Source organism: Vigna umbellata, chromosome 11 (genome assembly GCF_029865625.1).
Source record: "Vigna umbellata cultivar VRB3 chromosome 11, Vumbellata_1.0, whole genome shotgun sequence".
Classification (NCBI taxonomy): domain Eukaryota; kingdom Viridiplantae; phylum Streptophyta; class Magnoliopsida; order Fabales; family Fabaceae; genus Vigna; species Vigna umbellata.
Window position 1 is genome coordinate 31,644,970 of NC_142175.1, and position 13,320 is coordinate 31,658,289.

Genomic DNA, 13,320 nt, shown 5'->3' on the forward strand with positions numbered 1-13,320 from the left:
AGAAAAGTGGTTTATAGAGAGATAATATATTTTAAAATAATAAAACTCGAAACTATTTATATTAAATCTTTTAATATTAAAATAATTGAGTTTCATTGTTAAGCCATCACCACTTCTAAAGTAACATTTTCTAGGTTTTTTTCAATATATGTATGTGTATCATTATTTTAGTTTATACTTGTATATGTTGTTATTGTTTTAGATTCGTGTGAAATATTTATTTATAGTTAAGTTCTTTAGTTGTTACAACAATATTATACAAAAATCCCATATAAGTCACCGTTGTTCTTAAAATATTACAACATATATTCTTAACGTGTATGAAGGGGGTTTATTTAGTCACATTAAGAGGTTTCGTTGAGATGAAGTGATCTCAGCTGCATGATCTCAATATTGAAATTTTCCTTTTCCATTATATTCCTATATTTATATATATTATCGTTTCTGCCATTCAAGTATAGCACCAACATATAGAATCCGATACAAAGTTATATACTGAGAATCGGATACAAAGTTATATACTGAGGAATCAGATACAATCCTTCTCCAATATATATGGGCTTTGAAAATTGAAAATATCATAACATCATCAACAGTAATATCAGAAGCAGCATGAGTTGTATATCCAGCAATAACAGTGGGAAGCAAAATACCTCAGGGTGCGTGAATAGCAGTGGATTCACATGGGGAACCAAGAACAACTCCATGTTTCTGAGCTGTGTTAAGCTACCAGGTGGTCTTCTGCTCAGCATCTCTTGCCTTGGACAAAGGGTTTGGGACTGCTTCAAGACATGCGTTTCACTGCCTGTGCGTAGGTGTTGCATCACATGCTGTGGTTGCTGTGTTTGCTAACAATCTTCTCATAACATATAATAATGATGTTCTTTTATGTTCTTTACTGTACTCTACTGCTGTCTTTCTTATGTTACGCCTCTGCATGAGGGCTTAGATTGTTGGTGTCTGCGTTGTTACCATTATCTGATAATCATATATAGAGTGCTTGAGAGAAAACACTTTTGTAGCATGTTTGCAAACATGTGGACAAGAACCATATTTGTGTCCAAATAAAAGAACACCAATCATATATGCACTTTGACTTTATGTTTTATTAGTGTTTTTTTTTTCTATTAAGAAATAATATTAAAGTTTAATTTAATTTTATAAAATAAATTTATAAATGAGAATTTAATTATATTTATTTATATATTTTAAATTTATTTTATTTATTATTGATGTAGATTTTAAACACATTTTTTATATTAAGATTTTATAAAATTAATGAATGATTTGATAATTATTCGACAATTAGTTACATAATAAATCTAATTAATGTTAAACTTTTTTAAAATAGGTTTTGGATGATTATGATAATATTTTAAAAAGTAAATTTTAAATTTAATTTAATATTATAAAACTAACTTATAAATTAAAATTTGCATATTTATTTATGAGATAATCTATATTATTTTTAGTCCATGTTATTATTTCATATATTTTATAAATTTATTATTTTTATTCTTTCTCTAAATAAATATTAAATGTTATCAACTTTTCTTGTAAGTTCTCAAAATGAAATTTCTAAAATTTATCGGTATTTTATCCTCCAAATTCTTTTAACACCCATTAAACACTATTTTTATTATTTTTCACTTTTCTTTTACAAATATAAAAAAAAATATTTTTTTATAATTATTGTAGAGTTGTCAAATTGTTATTAAATTGAAGGTTTAATCCTTTACTACATCCCTATTTATGTACGAATGTCTCAATTGGGTCCTCGTTTTTTAAAGTGTATCAAAATGGTCCTTAATTTTGAAAAAATTGATATCAATTGAGTCCTTTCCGTTAGTTGGCTGGACGGCGTTAAAAAAATTGATGAGTGGATGCTGAGATGACGAACGGACGCTCGTCCATCAGCGAACGAACGCTCGTCCATCAGCGAACGAACGCTCGTCGACCACCGAACGAACGGTCGTCCAGTGTGGAACGAACGGTCGTCCAGCAGTAAGAGGTCGACGAGCGTTCGTTCTCTGGTGGACGAGCGTTCGTTCGCTGGTGGACGAGCGTTCGTTCCCTGGTGGACGAGCGTTCGTTCGTCATCTCAGCATCCACTCATCAATTTTTTTAACGTCTTCCAGCCAACTTAACGGAAAGGACTCAATTGATATCAATTTTCAAAATTAAGGACCATTTTGATACACTTTAAAAAACGAGCACCCAATTGAGACGTTCGTACATAGAACAACAAAAGAAGAAATAAAGAAATCCAATGATTTTGGAAAGTATGAGCACAATTACGACAAGGAATGAAGAAATCAAACTTTTATTACTTAAGAAAATTTCTTATACAAGCATTTATTATCCATTAACATAATCAATAATCTTTTATTAGAGATACTCTATAATATTACATTGATTATATATATATATATATATATATATATATATATATATATATATATATATTTATTTAATATTTATTATTTATAAAATAAATTATAATTATTATTACTATTTTCACTTTATTTGTTTAATTATATATTTTATATTTTATTTATTTAACTGTATTTTCTTTTTTAACTATTTTCTTCCCCTTTTTTTCATTACCAAATAAAACATTAATTTTTAGATATTTTACACAACCTTTGAGATATGGATGCAGAAAACCTTATTTATAATAAACATTATATATATTATTTTATTATATATATTATAGTATTTAACTTACCCGCTCCTACGAACCACAAATATAATTAAAATATACGTTAAAAACACCAACAGAAACCAATTTACTTGAAAAGTTAATCTGTTCAAATAGAAGAACTGGTCATAATTAATCTACAAATTCAATTCTCCAATCATAATTATTATTATAACTATTTAATATCAAAATAAATAAGTTTTATTACTTTTAAACTGTTATTATTTTTAAAATATCATTTTATAAGTTTTCACCGTATTTATTATCTACCGGTATTTTAATATCTATTTGCAGGTTAAAAACGTTACCTCAGTTAAAATACATATATTCTTTTTCCAATATTTTAATATCTTTCTAAGGTTATAAAACCAAAACTTCAAAATTGAACAATACCGTTATCTCAACATTACACGTTATCCTACATTGATCTTTATAATTTAAATTTAAATATAGTTTATAACTCAACCTCAGCCACACTCTTTAGAGGGGAGAGCAAAATCTATATTGATACAAAAAACAATATTTTCATGATTTGGCTTTAGAGGCAAGAGCAAAATCAATATTGGTACAAAAAAATAATATTTTCATAATTTGGTGAAGCAGGTTAGAGGTCCAAATCATCCATATCTGGCACTCGACTAGGAGGTTTATTTTTGTCATGGGGATTATCCACCACAGCTGCCTCGGTTGTTGTCAGTAGCAATGAAACACTGCATGAGAAAAAAATAGTCAAATCAAAATAATATTTATAATAATAATGTGTGTCTTGCAATGCAACATGGTTTGTATTCACCCTTGGTTTTTAATTTAAGGTTCAAACTTTATCACTTCATAAAACAACCTCTGATTCGTGAAGCTTTTACAATACTATATACAGAAAATGCATGAGACGTAATGTTTTACCTGGCTGCATCTACCAAAGCTGTTCTAACGACCTTAAGAGGATCTATTATTCCAGCCTTTACCATATCAACATAGACACCTGCTTTACAGAATAAGCACCAACTAAGCATAAAGAAATAACTTAAAACAATCATTCATGGATTTTACTGTCACTTTATATATGCAAAATGATTACAAACCTTTGGCGGCATCAAAACCTAAATTATGATCATCTTGTTCCAACAATTTACTGTGGATCAAAGCACCATCAAAACCAGCATTGGAAGCTATTGTAGATGTAGGCGCCTATGATAAATAACATGCATTGTCAGAAAGATGAAAAAGAGTAATATTATTTTAACATCCAACAATTTTTTACGCACACTTTATCTCCACTTTTTTACCCTTTAATCTCTCTCTTTTTACAAATAAAAGAATTAACTTTTTTAATGACCAAAACCCTTAAAAGTGAGCTGTCAGGTGGTACTACATTAGTGTCAAAAACATTTTCTGATGAAAAACTACCAGACAACTAAAAATGTCATAATCTACAAGAGAACAATGCTTTATGCAACCATATAAAGTAGGTGCAGAAAAGGAATTACCTTGAGTGCATTCTGAATAATCTGTACTCCTCTTTTCTCATCCTCATTTTTAGTTTGAAGGTTATCCAAGGCTTTGGTAGCATATAAGAGAGCGACTCCACCACCTAGTTCAAACAATTACATCTTAACTTTTATAGGTGAACGATTGTTCTGGGAATGAGAATACCACCACAATTTCATTCTCCTCCTTATACTTATTATCCCATCAGAAAGAAGGAAAACATGAATTACCTGGAACAATTCCCTCTTCCACAGCTGCTCTAGTGGCATTTAAAGCATCTGTTACTCTATCTTTCCTTTCCCCAACCTCGGCCTCACTAGCCCCTCCAACCTGAAGATTTAGTTGCATCTTCCATGTGAGGTAATGAATATAAATTAATCATTATAGACTAGTAATTTTTAGGATGAGTGACAAACTTTGAAAACAGCTACACCACCAGATAGTTTCGATAGTCGTTCCTGTGCTTTTTCTTTATCAAACACGGCAGAACTACTTTCCATAGCCGTCCGTAGCTACAAAAAGAATTATTATAATTAAACATCCTATGATTATTATACTAATTCAACAATTCTTTACCATAAGCCACATGAAGACAATCTAGACAGTGGCAAACGACAAATATTGTCGTGACATGTCAACTTTTTAAGACTGAAATAATTTTAAAATCTAAGAACGGACATCACTCGATCTATATAGCCGCAACTTTAGAAACATTTCGTTATGCACAAAACACTGAATGGCATGAGCACACTAAACATGTAATAACGGTTATGAAATCTATAAGAAAACAACTACAACATAAAACATTATTGCCATGAGTATGTATGTGGGAAATAGGATAAACATAGCAAAGAAAAAGTGCTCCATATGCATGCTTAGAGAATCAACTAGGTAATTATTTCATTAAAATTAATTAGAGAAAAAAAAAAAGAATATATATATATATATATATATATATATATATATATAAATTATGAATGATTTAGAATACTTGAAAATAAATTGTGTTCAGATAAAAATGTAATATTTCAAAAGAAAAGATACTTGTTCACATCTCTCTTCAATGGCCTTCTTATCCCCACCACCATGTAGAACAATAGTGTCATCAATGGTGACAGTAACCTGTTGCACATTATAATAGATTATATACTATATAATAGTTTGAAGAACCAAATATTACTTATCTTGGTACTTGGTTCAAGCCACATACCTTTCTTGCAGTGCCAAGCATTTCTGATTGGACTTTATCAAGGGACAAACCACGCTCTTCTGTGATCACCTGTTTTCAAATTCATCATAATCTTTTTCATAACATACAACAAGCTGTAGTCTCAATTGCTAGATCTTGAATAGAGGAGTTGTTATTAAAATCTTGAAAAGTAAAAACAAGGCACCCGATGGGAACCCAAATGCACTATCTGACAAATAAAATCTGGATAGAAAATAACCTCTCCTCCGGTAAGAGTTGCAAGATCATCTAGATTTGCCCTTCTATTGTCCCCAAAACCAGGAGCTTTTATGGCACAAACCTAAAGTACAAGAAACTTGAAGTTACAGAAAAACGAAAACAAAGATATACACGAAATAAAATTCCAAATAGCTTGTCATATTAAGGTCATGCCCATAAGCCATTTCACAAATACATAAATAATACTTACCTTAAACAAACATGCAAACAAGAAAAAGAAAGCATGCACCAGATACAAACGCTTTAAAACTACTACAAGAAAATTCACTTTTAGTAACCAAAATTCTTCTACATATACTAAAAGTTGACTATATGTTTTTGATAAATAGGTAGGACTTGAGAATCTAATGCGTGTCCGCTCATTTAATTTATGCATACGCATTTATAAATAAAATCTTATCATTTCTAAAGTTAAATGAAATCTTGGGAATTTAGGACACTTTTCAAAAGGGAATTTGGAACATTTTTCAAGGGACTCTGGATGTAATGACAGTAAACAGGCAATGCACAGTTTGAACTAACTTTATGTAGCCACTTGCAGATGGGTGGTATTGTCTTTAGTTTGTTGCTCTATCTACGCAACACTAATCCTCAAGTAAAATTAAAACCCAACATAAAATGGAGGGAAACAAAATGGAAGATAAAGGGACAGGAAAACAACACATGAAAGCAAATTAAGCTTGTAGGAAGTAGGGTTGGGCAAAATGAATAAATTGAACTAAACTATTCTAAAACTAAGTTAAATTTTAAAAGTGGATCAATAGAACTGAATTGATAATAATGTAAATGAATTGAATACAATCACGGTTTGAGTGAACTAAATCAAATTGAACTAGTATAAATTGTTTTGAATTGCTAGAACTATATTAATTGTTTGAATTATTACCAATAGAAATTTTATATTAAAGTATATTTTCTAAACTCATAAGTTACAATCCAGTTTAGTTCAATGGGTTCACTTAGAAACAATTATACTTTTAAAAACTAAACTAATATAACAATTCAGTTCAGTTTTCTTTTTAAACAATTCAGTTAAGGCAAAGAGCTGTGATATCGATCACCTTAAGCCCAGCATGATGCTTGTTGAGTATGAGCATAGCTAGTGCATCACTCTCTACATCTTCAGCAACAACTAGGAGTGGTCTTTTTTTCTGATTAACAATAAAATAGTAAAAGTAAATAATGAGAATGGTGAAATTGCAAATGAAAATGAGCATGCTGAATCAGGAATAGTTTATCCACCGTTACGGCAAGCTCCAGTATTTTCAGCAGTGAATTCATGTCTGAAATTTTCTTGTCATGGATAAGAATAAAGGGGTTCTCCAATTCCTAACAAAATCAAAATGAATGCTGTCAATATAACATACATCTAATGAAGTTAACCAAATTGATTGAAGTTTTTTATTTGAATTATGTGCATCGTGTTTAAATAAAACCACGACACTTTTGTCAAATTAAATCAATAGCCTAGCATGAAGCCATTAATAACAAATATCCAAAAAAAAAATACTTTCAAAAATGAAAGTAGGTTTTGGAGAAATTAACAGAACCATATGTTCCTACCAATGACTACATGATAGAAAGATAGAAAAACTGAAAGACTACTTTGACAAACCAAAGGTGGTAGACAAAGTAAACTTCACAAACATAAATACATACACCAGAAATAAGAGAACATTTGTTAAAAAAAATTACACCATCAGATGAAAATCAAGGTTGATCTACTGTAATACAACATGCTACTTCATTTTCTGAGAATTTTTGACATATTACATATGTGACAAAGAATAATTTTGTGCTTACACATTTGCGGGTCTTCTGGTCAGTAATAAAATAAGGAGATATGTAGCCTCTGGTTAACTTCATTCCTTCCACCACTTCCAACTCGTTATCCAAAGTATTCCCATCCTAAAATTTTTAAAATTATAGATACCCTGAACCAAAACTGTGTCACGTAATAAGTTCACAAAAATGAGCATCATTGCTTACAACAACAGTAATGACTCCCTCCTTCCCAACTTTCTCCATTGCCCTTGCTATCAATTCTCCAATATCGCGCTCCCCGTTTGCAGATATAGTTCCAACCTACTAGTCAGAAATGAATAACAATAAACAAAATATAACTGGCATAAAGAAAATTAATTTATCCATCAGGAAGTAGCAACATAGTTTCTTCTATAAAGTGTAACTAATGCCAAAATTATTCAATGCCTATGCCTATGCGCATATAATTAATAAACAAAATATAACTGGTATAATGAAAATTAATTTATAAGATAAGTAGGCAATATAGTTTCTTCTATAAATAAAGTGTAACTAATGCCAAAAATATTCAATGCCTATGCACCTATAATTAATATAGGAGGGAAGCAACAGACATTAAAACAGTTTTCTTAACCAAAATGCACCTGGGTTATCTCTTCTGGTGTGCTTATCATCAATGCTCTGCTTTTCAAGTCAGTAATTACAGCATCAACTGCCTTATTTATTCCATTACGTAAGTCCATAACATTCACGCCAGCAGCAATTGATTTGCATCCTTCTGTGAGTATTGCCTGAGTCAAAACAGTTGCACAAGTTGTACCTGAAATCAAAGAAGAAGCATGGACTTGTAAGATACATGAATGGTTTCATAAAAAGGAATAGATAAAGGCAAATATAACTATGCTCGCTCTCTAAGTTTTCCATCTAGAATAAAATAGGGTATTAATTTAAGAAATTTAATCAAAGAGTAATAACCACCATTGGGTATTTGAGATCTTCTTAATTATATATTTTTCTCATTTGTTTGTTAAGACCTTTAAGCAAGTTATATATCAAATCTGCTTAACAAAACCATCATCAGGGACTACTGGTCGATGAGTTATTTCTAGACAAGTATCTGTTAATTACCCTGATATTGAAAAAAATTGCAATTCTTGGGTCCCAAAAGATTCTTTCAGAGAACTTATAATGAAGCAATATTATCAGGGAAAATCAAAAACTCAATGAACAATGATGGGATAATTTCGACATAAAAGATTCGAGTTGGAAGAAAAGTAATCACCGTCTCCAGCAGCAGTGTTGGTAGCCTTGGCCACCTGCTTGACAAGATCAGCACCGATATTTTTTTCTTTGTCTTTAAATTTGATACTTCTAGCCACAGTCACACCATCCTTCGTGATCCTGGGATTCCCACGGCTTCTATCAATTATCACATTGCGACCCTGATTCAACCAATTGAAAACAGAAGAGAAAACAAGAAAGTTACGCTTCATCACATCAACTTGTCTAGTCAAGCTTTGTCACCCAGACTCCTTACAAACAACAAATAATGAATAAGTTTGAACCACAAAAAGATTACATATATCTATTAAAGCATCCAAACTTGTCATCCAAATTCCATACTAGCGAACAACGAACTACCAAAAGGACAAGTTAGAGACATGTTGGCAAAATTGAATTCAACAACAAAATAAGGCCATAGCAACCGTATCAGTTATACTAAATGAGCAACACATATATGAGTGTACGTATTACCTTGGGTCCCATGGTTACTTTCACAGCATCAGCCACCTGAGTTACACCTTGGAGGATTGCAGCACGAGCCCCAACCCCAAAGTTGATATCTTTGCTCACAAAATTTCTGCTCGACAACAACCTACCATATACCTGTCACCAAAAATCAAGTCATCATTCCTCTGTCACTGTCCCTGTTAGATTACTGACACCCTTTTAAGAAACTATGTACTATAATGATATAAAAAAACAAATCAATGTCTATATTGAATATGCAGAACCACTACATTAGCAAAGCAAAGAATAAGGGAAAAGTAATTACGAGGTTCTTAGCGGAGGGAGAAGCAATGGAAGAAGAAGCTACTTTTCTAGCTAATCGATACATTGCAGTTGCAGTTTGCAGCAACAATTGATTTGGAAATGAAATCAGAAATGGCAACCAATGGAATAAGTAGGGCTTTGCAGAGGGTTTAAGCTTTTGTTTGGTTCTGGAAAACTCCTTATACTCTAACCTTAATCTGTTACACAGCCCAACCTAATAAGAAACTTGTTCCTTCTATTAGACACCCCTGTTTACTAATTACACTCCATTGTGTTCGTATTTTTTTAAACTATTTTCAAGAATTTTAAGAAAATAAAGATATATTGAAAGAAAATATCTTCTAACATGTTACGAAAAAAAATTACTTCTAAAATATAAAGAGAGAAAAAATACTTCTCAAAAATATTGTTTTTTACATTCATAAAAGTATTTTTCAAAATTATTAAAAAATAAATGTAATAAAGGGGTCGAGCTGTTATTTTTAACTCTAGTCACTAGCTTATTATTATGTCAAACAACTCATCACTTAAAAAATAGTAATAAATTACAAAGATTAAAATAAAAGAATTGCAAGTCAGAATATGGAAATAAAATTGAATCGTCAAAATATAAAAAATAGCCTCATTATTCTCTTTGCCTAAGTAATCATATTGATAATTACAATTTTTATATTACTATTCAATATATAGTCATATGTTATAATTGTGTCCATACAATATTACATAATAAAATTACTTATTTATTAAATTTTTGTAACAATATTCCGTGAGCAAAGTGCAGACTTTTTTTACATTATTATAAGTTTTGATTCTATAATAATGTATATGATGAATATGTTTAATAATAAAAATAAATAAACAATCATATAAGTTTAATATATTATGCTGATAAAAAAATTTAATATATTATACCATTATTAATATAATAATAATAATACAAAAAATGTTTTTTTAATAACCCTTTCTACATTTTTAACCAAGTGGATTTTATAAATATTTAAGCATGATGTACGTCATAAAATAGTTTGTCTAGATATTAGGTGGATATATAGTCATATGTATATGTTAGATAAGCTTACATATTTCTAACACAAATCAATATTATGTTTAGTTATTATTTGTTCCATTTTCATTATTGTATTACAAACTTAGATATAATAAATAGTTCAATATAATTTCTCTTTGTTCAAGTTGTTTTTATCTATTCATAGTTTAAATGATTACTTTAAATACTGTACATTTATTTACATTATATATTTAAAGTGATGTTTCGATTTATCTGAATCTTAAAGGAAAAGTAGCAGCATTTATTTGTGGTATATTGTGTCCGTTTTACCATTATAAGTATTATACTCTTTATTTATAATTTCTAATTAACAGTTATACTTCTTATTTATAATTTAGTTAAAAATTATTACAAAATAATATTAAATAAAAATAAAACTTCGAGTTAATAAAACAAAAAAATTGTATTATAAAAGAAAATAACGATATATGTCATGCACCATATATATGAATTTGAGTTTTTCATTTATAATATAGTAACTAATTTAATAATAACATTCAGAATATATATATATATATAAATTCTATCGGTATTAAAGATAACACTAATTAATATTAATTTTACTTAAAGTCAATCCCTGTCAAAATAAATTAAATCAAAAATATAATACACAACACCTGAATTTGAATCATGTTGCTTATAAGGGCATTGTTAACATACTTACAATCATTTTACATATTTTTTTTTAGGAAAATGTTATTTGGACAACAAAAGTTTGACACAATTTTGACAACGGCGACGTGGCAGCTGTGCATTGGCTCAGTGAACCGGGGTGAGGGGTATTTTGGGTTTTTTCTGGTTTGTTTTCAATTCACTGAGCCAATGCACAGCTGCCACGTCGCCGTTGTCAAAATTGTGTCAAACTTTTGTTGTCCAAATAACATTTTCCTTTTTTTTAATGAGAAGTAAAAAATAATGATCGAAATAAATGTACAAATATCAAAGCAATTTTTCCCTTCCATCCATCGTTGAGAAATTTCAGAAAAATATAAATGAAAATCAGAAATTACAACATAGTGAAAAAAAATCGAGGAAAGAAGAGAAGAAAAAGAAATAAATGGAACCACAACAAATATATATATATATATATATATATATATATATATATATATATATATATATATATTAGTATTTATATAGCAAGCCTCTGGTGTTCCCTGATCATCCTACAGTCCATTTCCAGACTTTGAACCTCACATCCACTTCGCACGCCGTATTCTCTACCGACGCCGACGCAGGTTTCTCGCCGTCGGGGAGAGAAACGTCGATGCCGTCGCACAAAACGGTGATTCCGACGCCCGGGGTTTGGAATACACCCATCTGGGCCTCCACCTTCGTCTCCAACTTCACCTTTAGTGCCACCTCGCTCTTGCCCTTCGTGCTCCTCTTCAGTTCCGTTACGGTGTCGCTCTGAACCTCTTCCTCGGTGCTCGTGACGTAGGCCTCGAGAACGGTGGTGTTCTTCCGGTGGTGGAGGAAGGAGGGGATGGTGGCGGTGGCGATCGTGGCGTCGTCGTAAAGGAGGGAGACGGAGGTGGGGTCGTAGGAAAAGAGGATCTTGTCGTTGGGGTTGGTGGTTGAGAGAGTGAGGTCGAACTTGGCGTAGAAGGTGGAGGGAGAGGTGAGGTTGAAGTAGGAGAGTTTGAGGGAGGTGACGGAGAAGGAGGGGCGTTGTGGGTGGTAGAGGAAGTAGAGGACGGTTCCGGCGCCGCAGATGAGAAGGAGGAGGAGCAGGAGGATCATGAAGAGGTAGCAGCACAGGGTGGAGAGGCAGCCGCGGCTGCGGCGGCGGGGTGGTTGGGGGCGGTAGGTGGGGCGATTTGCGCCGGAAAGTTGGGATTTTATGGCTGGGAATGTTGGCTTGGGGCCGCCATTGGCGGTGGTTTTGGCAGAAGGATGAACCCTATCAGTCATGGCGGTTTTGGTTTTTAGGTTTAGGGTTTCCAAAGGAGAAAGAAGTTCAAGAAAATTGTGCAGTGCGTGAATTTATCATTTGTGGATTAAAGTTTAAAGTTGCAGTTATAGTGAATTTGAAGGGTGGGTTGAGTGTGGTACCAAGAAACAAGAGACGGCAACATTCCAACACAATGTTCTTTCACTCGCTCTCACTGCATATCTGATATACTGCATGCATGCATGCATGCACTGTGTTGTGTTTATTTTCTAGAATAATGAAGAACAAATCATCAAAGAAATAGAAGAAAAATATGGTTCAAAAAGCTGATAAAGGTAGTATACTACTATCCAATTAGGACACTAATAGGTTATTTTTATGCTATTTGAATGAAACTAATGTTTTTCATTGTTGGTTGATGGTGGTGACATCTGAAATTGATGAGATTTTTCCTCATTTGAAGTGATCTATGGTACTCAGTTTCTTACCAAATCAATGCTGAAAATCTAGAAATAGAGATGAGAAAAGACACAAAAGATCCCACTAGGGTAAGCAGTCCCCATTAATTGAAAATAAATTAGGTTGCAAGTTGATGATTTGCTACTTCTACCTCCTTAGAACCATATTTGTTTATCAATCATTAACACAGTGAAAGTCACGTAAGAAGTAATGAACCAGCTAATGGCAAATTGATTCATTACCTTCTGTTTGTTATTTTTTGCCTTTTTTTTTATCACTGAAATTGATTCCATACCTTCCATTGCTTGTTATAGTAGTTTTCTACCTTTGTTGTATATACATTCATCTTTAGTTAAACTGATAAGTAATTTGCTGATTTCTTTTAAACATTCTGCATAAGTGATTTGATTAACTGACCTCTTTAC

At 31.5% G+C, this 13,320-nt stretch overlaps 2 protein-coding genes across 2 annotated transcripts; both read right to left on the minus strand.

Annotated features, from left to right (window-relative positions):
• Positions 1-3,061: 3,061 nt before the first annotated feature.
• On the minus strand, positions 3,062-9,631 carry HSP60-3A (heat shock protein 60-3A). Its single transcript, XM_088102403.1, has 17 exons — positions 9,478-9,631; positions 9,177-9,308; positions 8,704-8,863; positions 8,066-8,241; positions 7,647-7,742; positions 7,461-7,565; positions 6,900-6,986; positions 6,719-6,808; positions 5,638-5,718; positions 5,400-5,468; positions 5,234-5,311; positions 4,606-4,701; positions 4,420-4,519; positions 4,189-4,292; positions 3,784-3,889; positions 3,605-3,683; positions 3,062-3,411 (listed from the first exon to the last, which is right to left on the minus strand). The coding sequence occupies exons 1-17, from the start codon at positions 9,538-9,540 to the stop codon at positions 3,306-3,308; spliced, it is 1,728 nt and encodes a 575-aa protein (XP_087958529.1). The 5' UTR covers positions 9,541-9,631; the 3' UTR covers positions 3,062-3,305.
• A 2,017-nt stretch (positions 9,632-11,648) lies between these two features.
• Positions 11,649-12,804, minus strand: LOC148191533 (NDR1/HIN1-like protein 26). Its single transcript, XM_088102536.1, has one exon. The coding sequence runs from the start codon at positions 12,454-12,456 to the stop codon at positions 11,704-11,706; it is 753 nt and encodes a 250-aa protein (XP_087958662.1). The 5' UTR covers positions 12,457-12,804; the 3' UTR covers positions 11,649-11,703.
• Between the last annotated feature and the right edge of the window lie 516 nt (positions 12,805-13,320).